Here is a 10,075-nt window from a genome sequence, read left to right on the forward strand (position 1 = left end):
AATGAGTAGCACATAGTGTGTAAAGAATCGGCACGTGTATCTTTGTTGCCCTGATAGCACACATACATCTGGCAGACGTCTATTAGATTTGCATCTGTAATACAAAATTTGCACATCTGCAATATGTCTCGGAGACGTCTGCTGTTAGATGTCATAAAGACATCTGTAAGATATTTATGATTTAGAATGGATGTAAAACTACTGTTTTTAAGATGTTTACCAGATGTTTTTATACAGCAGATATTTTCCAGATCTCCAGATCTTTAGCAGATACATTTCAAACATACGTATGCTAGCTGGGTGGTTCACCTGTGTGGTTGAATAACCGCCATAGTGTGATTGTTGTCTGGCCAGCCAGTGCACGGCTTCTCCTGCTGTGTCGTAATCTTTAGCTTTTACGAGGGCCAGCACGGCATAAGCTGTGGCCTCTAGAGAATGATAACGTTGTCCCGGGACCATCCAAGCGGTGCCGGCTGTTTGTAAGATGCAGAAAAATGTTTCTGTTATTGTAAGTAATGTCCGAGCGGAAACACATTTAATTTTAAATATTTGATGCATTAAAAAACACCTTATATTTTTGGAATTGTTGTAACACTACTGACCTTCCTCTTTAGCGGAATGTTTCATCAACACATTTTTATTGAGTTTGTTCGCGTTGGCCATGGCGTAGGACGTCATAGCAACAGCGTAAGGATTGGTCAGTTTAAGAAGTTTACCTTCCAGATAGTCCACGGCCTTTCTCATACTGTTTAACATACTCTGAATAAAAAGGTGAAAATGAACAGATCCTGTCTAATTCCAGTGTACTGAATTACTTTTTTCCAAAAGTCTACGTGGTAAAAGAACTGAACTTACACCAACTGATCTGGCACAAATCTCGCTGCCCTCTTGCATGGCGATTAGAACAAACGCAGTCAGAGAAACGTCTCCATCTTTCCCTTTAACGTCACCCTAAATCAAAGCACAAAATCAACCATGCGTGTGTTTTCTTACTTCATCATAGCACTGAACTTTTTTCTGACGTTCGTTGAAATCAAATGTTAATTTGACTTCCAGTTTTCAGGAAATTTGTAATAACTTTCAGCTATACAGAAAATAAAACTTCCACACAAACTCAAGACATTTAAAGACGTGAAGGCAAGAACATTTAGTGACTACATCACATTGCATGTTCAGAATTTCTTTAGGTATATGAAAAGTTATTGCACGTCAAAAAAACTAAACTAAAGGTCCACCAGTGATGAAGGTATACTGACACCCATGTCTATTGTGAATATAGGCTGATCGTCTTTGAAAGATCCGTCTGGCAGTTGTTTGTTGAGAACAAGCCACTTGAAGGCGCTGCAGAGCACATCTTCTTTTACAGCAATATAGTCTGTGGCCATAGCGAAAACCTTAGCCACATATGCCGTCAACCTTTAACAGAGAGACAAAAACAGACGCTAAAGCAGAAGACAATAATATTAAACACAGAATCATGTTAAAAAAAGTTTGACGGCAACACGGGACAATGACGGTCATGATCATTCATCATGTCTTTAAAGTCCTCATGAAACAGACGATATACTTCATATCAAACCGTGATGTATATCCGAGTGAAACGGCTTCTGGAATTTGAAGAAAATTTTATTTTGTCTTTCCTTTTTGTTTGGTTTGTTTTAAGTTGGGCCTGGAGAGGAAAGCTAAAAATGCCTGGCCATTGGACAGTGAGTATAGTCCTACCTCTTTTTTTATGCTGACACAGGGCGGAGCGGAGGGGTGGCTTCTGAGGCTCAAGCCACACATTTTTAAACACATTTAGATTAAAACTACTTAACAGGCTTCAAGTTTATATATTAGTTATCCTGTTTATTCCAAATTCCTAATAAACCTGTCTTATGCAACATCATAGTTACAGGCCTACAGCAGACATATTTTGTCTGTTGAGAGAAGAGGAAATATCATTGTGAACATTTGTTTTGTTGTGGTTTCAAAATGATACTACAAAGAACAATTACATAAAAAAATGATAATATAGCTGCCATTAATGGGGAAAAAATATTCTCCTTGGGGACCATGCCCACCGATTTGGGCTTAGCCCCCAATGTCTGCAACGTCTAGCTCCGCCCCTGTTGCTGAGGTCATGTGGTGAAGAGTTGTTGTTGAGAGGGGAGGAGGAGCTTAATGTTTTTGATTTTAAGATAACAAGCGCAAAATGAATAAAAAAAAAGAATGGTGTGGATGGATAAATCATTTATAATAATCACTGCAACACATTTTATGGTGACATTGACAAAGAAAAACATCATTGTTATGGTAGTAAAATGATTTCACCATGTGCCGCTCTGTGAGTCTGACCAGGCACCAAACGACCCATCAGGTTTACGGTAACTTAACTGCTGTTGATAACCTTATGACGAAAAAAGACAGTAAGCACAGAAACTTTTCATTATTTCATTCCAATCCAAGATCTATAAAAACATCAACTTTGAATTCAAGTTTTAGGTTGTTTATTCGTGTTGGGACCTGTGTCGATGTGTTGAATGGCGTTTGCGCGGCGCTCCAGGCCGACCTTGTCCCACTGATTGGTGCTGTCCAGATAATGAGTGGCAATGAGAGGTAGAGACATGTGCATGACGTTTTGCTCTCCACATCCGACGGGCTGGTAAATGAGTCGACCCATGAAATCGCCACTGATGGCCTGTTCAACCGTCGGAGTTATCTCATCCCCTGGCAGCAAGACAAGACTAAATGTAAGGAATTCGATCCAACAGAAACTAACCGTTTTATAACATCAACACTGAACAAATGTAAACATTTTCATTACCAGATACTGAGACAAACACGTTAGCAGGTGTGTTTGGAATCCAATCGGACGGCTTTTCAGGTGTGATTTGTTCGCGCTGTACTCCACCTGTTCCAAATGAGACGAAGATGAAGGGTGATGACATCTTGGTCTGTTGTTCTTAAGAGTAGCTCATTTCATTTTGTACGAAGCTAGCCAGCGAGATGATTGTAATGCGGCCGGGAGCCCAGCATTACAATCTTGTTTGGTTGTAATTGTTCTCACCCGTCTTGGCAGGATTGAGCTCAATATTTTTCACCGTCTCATTGCGTAGCACACCTTCAGACTGAATGGAAAAGGAAAGAGTGATCAGAAGGCCAAATCTCATCTATGACCTAAATAAAACTGAAACACAATTGCAGTCAGACTTACCACCACCTTCAGTTCTTTTTTCACCCCATCTGTAAATTCGTATGCGGAAGCCTTCACCTCGATAAAGTAAGAATCTTTCTCGCCGCTCAACTTCATGGGAATGATCACATATGAAACCGATCTGGTAGAAAAGGGTTGGACTTCGACCATTATTTGGTGTTTACCCTTCTTACTGGCAGCGCTGCAAACGTCTACTGTCTCCATAAACTCCACACGCACTTTCTGAAAAAAGACGATGGAGGAAAATTATTAGCAGTCATTTAAATGAGATCAGCTTGAAGTCACTATGTGACCCGTGCGTAGATTGTTGCCTATAAAATGACCTTCATGTTCAGAGGGGTGTAATTGTGAATGATGGCTCTGACTTCCAGCTGTTCGTTGCGAACGACTGAGTACGGCAACTTGAGGTCGATGAAAAACTTCTTAAAAACTACCATCTCCAGAGGATCTGCCACACAGATACCTTCGGGGAAGAAGACGAAAGCGGAGGATGTTATGATGTGGCGGGATCGTTTTTGCTTAGAAGCTTCGGTTATTTTACAGGCCATCACAAAATCATGATATTTAACTCACCGTGTGTGTCTGACACGCTGATGGCTAAGATTTGCCAGGTAGTGATGGAGTCTTTCAGATACATGGGCTTTTCTGGTGTTACGCTGCAGTGTGAGGAAATGACACGGAAACATCTGAAATGTTTAAATACTCTCTCATACCTCAATAACTTAGTTTTCTTATAATTCTAACAAATAAATGTGTGTCTAGACTCTAGGGCTGTTCAAAGATTCATTGCGATCAAACACACCCAGAACGAATACACAATTATTTATATAATTATATAATTTAAATTATTTGCCCGCATAATAGTTTGAGACATTCTAGTTGACTTTAAATCTCAGTTCATTTGGCATTTGCTGAATAGAAGTTTTTTGCCGAACTTTGAATTTCTTATTCAAGTCAATTAGTGGAGTCTCACTCACCAGGTTTCACTTCCACACTGTGGCACCTCCACCTCATCCCAGAACCAACTCTCAGGAAAGACTGACCGTGAAACAATGTCATCAGAATCGGTAAAATAATCGTCATCTTTATTACCTGTTAAAAGTTTAAACAGACATGCACAATTACTATTGTTTAATGTTACTTTATTCAATGCACAAATTATACGTTTCATTGTGATTTGGGATGCATGGGTGCATACACTCTTGGAAATGTATTTGATGTTTACATTTTTTTTTATTGTTAATAAAACAATTAATCAAATATAGCTGCAAGCAGCAACTACGGGGTCAAGGGAAATACATGTGGACATTTTTGATAATAAGATTTTAAAACATTGGTAAAAGCATTTTGAAGAGAATATACTAAGGGGCTTGAGCCCTAAATTTATGAGAGAAGTCAAGATGTCAGGTCTTTGCGACTAAAGCAGACTTCATGTTACTTACTGCGAGCCAGAACCATCTCTGCCTCTCCAAACTTCTCTCTGCCATTTTTCACCTCTTGGCAGCAGTGTAAGAATGCCTGGACACATTCCTGTCCGTCTTCGATGTACGTGGCTCTTCGTTGACAGGTATAGCCAAGTTTATTGTCTCTCATTCCATCGACACAGCACTTCTTCTGATTGCCCAGGTATTTATCAGCTGACAACACAACAGCAGAGCAATGAGAAGAGTAGAAGAATAAATACATTGATTGCCACAATTGCCTCAAATATAATTTGGAGTAGGAATATGTATAAACCTAAATGTAAACATGAAGATAAGCATGTGAAAGTCATAAAAACAAATATGTGATCTGATTATGATGGACATTGTATCAGCGACATGATGTGGGAGACATACAATTTTGAGTTTGAAAAAGAACACAGCGCCCAAAAGATGTTTACAACCTCATTTCCAAAATAGTTGGGACACACAATGATTGAATGTTGTTCACTGTAGCAGACCAATTTTGAATGTTGTTCCATTCGTGTCGAGGTATGCAAATCATTTAATTCTGTCGAGGTATGCAAATCATTTAATTCTGTCGAGGTATGCAAATCATTTAATTCTGTATTATATACATTTCAACCAACTTTTTTGGAAATGCTAAGGTAAATATCTAATGAAATGGATGTGTCCATTTCAGTCCAGCTCCTTACACAGTGTAGTGGTGATCTGCAAAAGGTCCCCAGATCTCCGTTTTCTCTGTGGAGCAGCGGGACAATCAGCCACTAGAGGATTACAAAATACACATTCACACAATGAAAACACATGACATTTAAAGGACAACCACCTTGCAACCCTCATTGGTGATTGTGACCAAAGAGAGAAGAAAAACAGAACAGGCTGGTGTTTTTATTTGCGGAAAGAGCTGAAAAATGTATGTACCTGTTCTGGAGGTGGTTCCTCCAGCAGTGCTAGACTCAAACATCAGACCAGCGTCATAGAAAACCCCCATACTGTCTCTTCCACTGCCCGCTGTACAACCTGTGTCATGTTTCTCAATCACGTCCCAGATCTACACACAGCAAACCAGTTATGAAAGTTAAAGAAGAAAAACTTGATGTTTGTAACATGTGGCCTCATGATGATTCATCACCTTCGCCTGTGTGAGTCTGTTCTTCTTGAGGACATGCACAGCCTTGTCAACCACCACCAGCCCAACTTTAGCTCTGGGATTTCCAGTTATTTGCAAGTTGACCAGGTCATGTGGACTTTTATAACCCTGTTCGTAATTCTCGTCTTTCAGCTGAAGTTTAAGCTGTTATGAGACACAGAGGAAGAGATCGAATCAATTACTCAGACACGTAATCTTCAGTACTTCCAGTGAAATAAATGAAATAACTGCAAACTTAAACCTTTGAAATTGTGACCCTCGATTCAGCAGATCACAGTACACCAAACTTTAATATTTATTCAGATGTGACCGTTACAGTGATTTTTTACCCAAAAATAAAAATTGTGTTATTTACTCTTGTCAGAAAACAAAATATGATATTTTGAATTCATCGGTTACAAACATTCTTCAGAATATCTTGTTTTGTGTTTTGCAGAATGAAGTGAGAAACACAATAGGGTGAGTGAAGGAGGACATCATTTTTGTATTCTGGATGCGAACAGCCCTTTTACAAATACTCTACACTAATTAGCAAGCAAATTAAATAAAACATACATACTTAATAAAAACTTGTAAATGTAATATATATTGTCAGGAACGTGGTAAGGAGAACCCAAGTGCAGGCAGAAGCAGGGATGAAGGGGTTAACAAGGACTTTAATAATAAATAACAAAACAAACACCCACAATGGGGACAAACACTAAATAAACTAGAATACAAAATAGAAAACAAACACTTCCCACATGGGGGGCAAAAACAAACTACTAACTTAACACAACCAAGAAGAAGGGAACTCTAACATTCAAGGACTACGACATGCACAGGCAAGGTAACACGTACAAGTATACAATGAACGAGCACAAGACAATAGACAAGAGACAAGAGGGCATTAAATAGGGAGACTAACAACGGAGATAACAATGGGCAGGTGTGGGTAATGAGACACAGGAGGAAAGCAATACTAGGAACGAGAGGGGCGGGGCCAATGACGAGACTGGAGAGAACACATATTATGTTATGATTGACAATAATATGTTTCTCTCCACATAAAACACGTGGGTCTGTCATGATTCTGCCCCTAGACCAGAAAACCAAGACAAGATTAGGCAGAATCATGACAATATATACTACTGTGGAATTACAGAAAGTCTGTTGTATCATTAAACCGTAAAATCACAGTAGAATACTGTATTTTAACTGTAAAAGTAATGCTCTCGTTATTCAGTGATGTTTTACTTACCGTTCCCATGCACGTGTCTTTCACATCAACCCAGACGGAGTCAGACACCACCTCATCTGATCCCACATGATAATAAGCCACAATGCGAAAAGATGGAACCATGTCTTTGGTCACAGTTAGTGGCACATTGATTAGATGCCGTCCTTCACTCGTCTCTCTTCCGACGCTCACAATCTGTCCCTTACTGATGAACTGAAAATAACAGTGAGTAACAAAAAAATTGAGCATTCATACAGTCTTAAACACAAAATTGTTACAGCGAATGTGCGTTACAATGTTACTTCTCTCACCATGTACGTGTAATCTTTATTTTGGTCATTTGAACCCATTGGTACGTTCAGACTGACTTTTCTTTCATCACCGATCTCCAGCTCGGCAGCATCAATGCTGATGTGCAGGTAGTTTTTAGAGTTGTCTTTGGGTTTGTAGGCGAGAGCCGTCATCTTTTTCACCGCCTGCTGTTTACCTTCCAGTTGTGGATCTACGGTGTTCACCTGAAAAACAAATCTAACAAATTACTGTAAATATTCGTAGATTCATATTTTTCCGTTTCCTTCAGTTGAACAGGCAGGTCTTACTGTGATGTCCAGCGTCGAAAGATCTCCCCTAACCTCTACAGGGATCTTAGCAATACCATTGGCTTTTGTATGACGTCTGAACCCTCCAGGGTTGACCTCCAATAGCACATTTTCAGCAGGTGTCTGGTCAGGATTTGTCACGTAAACCTTTAACGAAACCCAGGAAAAATTATAATAATAAATCTATAAAAATAATGATGCACAACGCAGTTCTTTGCATTTAAGTCTAGATTCACACCGAGACGTCAAAGGGCATTCCAGGTTTGAAGAATTGAGGTGTTCTCTTGAAGTGGATGGTGTACGGTGACGTCACAATCTGAATGCCTCTCTTTTGTGCTTCCACCATTTCACTGCCTGTAACACACACACACATCATTATGTCAACAGTACATAGACACATACACATAAACATAATAAACAGCAGATAAACAGAGTGTGTTGATCTCACCGGTGTCTGTTAAAACGCTGACCGAAACAAAGATTGATTTCCCGACCAGCTGGTTGATGTCTGGAAAGGTTTCAAGAATCATCTTCCTGGTCAGAGTAGCACTTCCTTCACCTTTAACTATCTGAAAAAAAAGTGAGTTATAATGTAAACTCACACAAACCACACTGAAAGTGCTTGTTTATCGATAAGATCTATTGCACGTGTTGTGTTACGATGACATGGTCTACAATTTTTTCCAGTTAATGTTATGCCCTGAAATATTTTATTGGGTAGAGGGGGGCCTCTAAATTGTTGAACACAATGGGGTCCTTGAAGTCAAAATGTTTGAAAAACACACTAACGTGAGTTTGTTTAGCTTTTATTCTCCATCAGTTTTATGATCGGCAGTTGTAATTGAGAGAAAGCTCACCGGAACCCTCTGCAGTGATTCAGTGATGGCCAACTTTCTCTCTTCGTCCATGATGCCAAATATAACATATGCTTGTCCCTCTACCTTCCGCCCAAACAGGTACCTACATAAAAAATAAAGCTTTCATCTCACGTCATGGGTTATGGTTGATCATATGGTATTTTGTGGTTTACAAAGACAAATTTATTTTACTTGGCAAGAATTTTGACTGTTAGACGGTCTTCGCCCACATAGAAGTACGGTTTGCTGAGTGATAATGTGGCTTCGATAGTTGGAAGCACTACAAACCAAAACCACACACACATTATTTGGGGTTTTCAAAGTTATCTCTGTATTTCACAACACGTTGGTTTTGTTGACACTTGTCTCACCGTATTCTTTGACCTCAAAGTCTGCAGTGAACGTCTGTTGTGGGGTGTTCACGTACCGTGTGACCACCTTCCAGATCCCAGGACTAAAAAATCACATGTCGGATTTTATAACATTAAAACAAACAATCAGATCATACCGTAAATGGAGGTGGAACACACCTGGCAATCTCAGGGATTTGGTACATTTTAGACCTCATTCCTTGCTCTGGAAAAACCCTCTCCGAATGAACGGTGATACCTTGTGGATTCTTAAAACATATGGACAGAAACTAATCTGAAAACACAATCTTAACAGAGAATAGAGCTTCATTGACTTTTAGAAAATAAATGAAGTGCCGAAAAAGAAAAAGATTTCACTGATCGAAAATTTCAAAATACTGTATATTCTTTTTTCCCGAAACAAAAAAAAGCCCTTTGCATATTTTTTACAGATTCAAAAAAGCAATATAAGCCAGACAAGGTTAATAGTGGTGTACTTTTTAATACTTATTCCTAATATCAGATATTTTATATCTTATGTTAGTCCAACGTTTTCTGTTTTACCAGTTTAAAGCCTAATACAAAAATCTGGATTACACACCGAATCTGGAGGAGATATAAATAACTCTCAGTTTACTCATGGAAGTGATATGAATGAGGCTCAGTGTTTTGTATTTTGACCGTACCATGATTTCCACTGAGACTTGAGACGTGCTGAGACGTTGGTTTGGAGTCAGAGAGAAAATCCTGTATTTAACTTCAAAAGAGAGTAAGAGGAACAGTTTTTTAATTCCGTGTAGTTTTATCTTTTCTCTAAATTAAAATTACATTAAAAATATCGTAATACTTGTGGCTTAATATATTTGATATACAATAAAACACATTTCAAGTTTACGTGCCTTGTCAAATTGCTATTTTAGTCTGAAGATTATCTGTAATTTACCTGTGGTAGCAGGTGTGTAAATTGGTTTGTCAGTTTGTACAAATAGATATCCCGACTGAAATGACACCATGACCACTTTCTCCAGGGTTTTAGAAGGAAATTCAGCCTGTAAATACACATACTGCTTCTCCGCATCTCTCTTTAAATGATTTCCGTCGACAGGAATCTACATGGCAAAGGACACAATGGCAGAGAATAAAAACAAAAGCATATTTAAAGTGCGACATCATTTACTAAACTTGTTTTAGTGCTGTGGAAAAACACTGACTATGTTCATATTTGTGACCCTGGACCACAAAACCAGTAGCACTGGAAT

The 10,075-nt window shown here is 38.9% G+C and overlaps 1 protein-coding gene across 1 annotated transcript in view; it reads right to left on the bottom strand.

Annotated features, from left to right (window-relative positions):
• Positions 1-10,036, bottom strand: part of LOC306897084 (complement C3-like) — a gene marked incomplete at its 5' end in the record, with an annotated part of 19,419 nt that extends 9,383 nt beyond the window's left edge. The window contains 28 exons of the mRNA XM_079461564.1: positions 310-473; positions 603-759; positions 856-951; positions 1,257-1,416; positions 2,314-2,389; positions 2,506-2,709; positions 2,807-2,893; positions 3,050-3,110; positions 3,197-3,418; positions 3,520-3,659; positions 3,770-3,852; positions 4,174-4,288; positions 4,639-4,833; positions 5,334-5,405; positions 5,563-5,692; positions 5,774-5,935; positions 7,032-7,223; positions 7,322-7,525; positions 7,610-7,756; positions 7,848-7,963; positions 8,058-8,178; positions 8,467-8,569; positions 8,659-8,746; positions 8,838-8,920; positions 8,997-9,085; positions 9,503-9,573; positions 9,760-9,925; positions 10,028-10,036. Coding sequence (XP_079317690.1) covers positions 310-473; positions 603-759; positions 856-951; positions 1,257-1,416; positions 2,314-2,389; positions 2,506-2,709; positions 2,807-2,893; positions 3,050-3,110; positions 3,197-3,418; positions 3,520-3,659; positions 3,770-3,852; positions 4,174-4,288; positions 4,639-4,833; positions 5,334-5,405; positions 5,563-5,692; positions 5,774-5,935; positions 7,032-7,223; positions 7,322-7,525; positions 7,610-7,756; positions 7,848-7,963; positions 8,058-8,178; positions 8,467-8,569; positions 8,659-8,746; positions 8,838-8,920; positions 8,997-9,085; positions 9,503-9,573; positions 9,760-9,925; positions 10,028-10,036 — 3,513 coding nt within the window. The remainder of the gene's footprint in view (positions 1-309; positions 474-602; positions 760-855; positions 952-1,256; positions 1,417-2,313; positions 2,390-2,505; positions 2,710-2,806; positions 2,894-3,049; positions 3,111-3,196; positions 3,419-3,519; positions 3,660-3,769; positions 3,853-4,173; positions 4,289-4,638; positions 4,834-5,333; positions 5,406-5,562; positions 5,693-5,773; positions 5,936-7,031; positions 7,224-7,321; positions 7,526-7,609; positions 7,757-7,847; positions 7,964-8,057; positions 8,179-8,466; positions 8,570-8,658; positions 8,747-8,837; positions 8,921-8,996; positions 9,086-9,502; positions 9,574-9,759; positions 9,926-10,027) is intronic.
• Between the last annotated feature and the right edge of the window lie 39 nt (positions 10,037-10,075).

Source organism: Barbatula barbatula, assembly GCF_947034865.1.
Source record: "Barbatula barbatula genome assembly, chromosome: 8".
Lineage (NCBI taxonomy): Eukaryota > Metazoa > Chordata > Actinopteri > Cypriniformes > Nemacheilidae > Barbatula > Barbatula barbatula.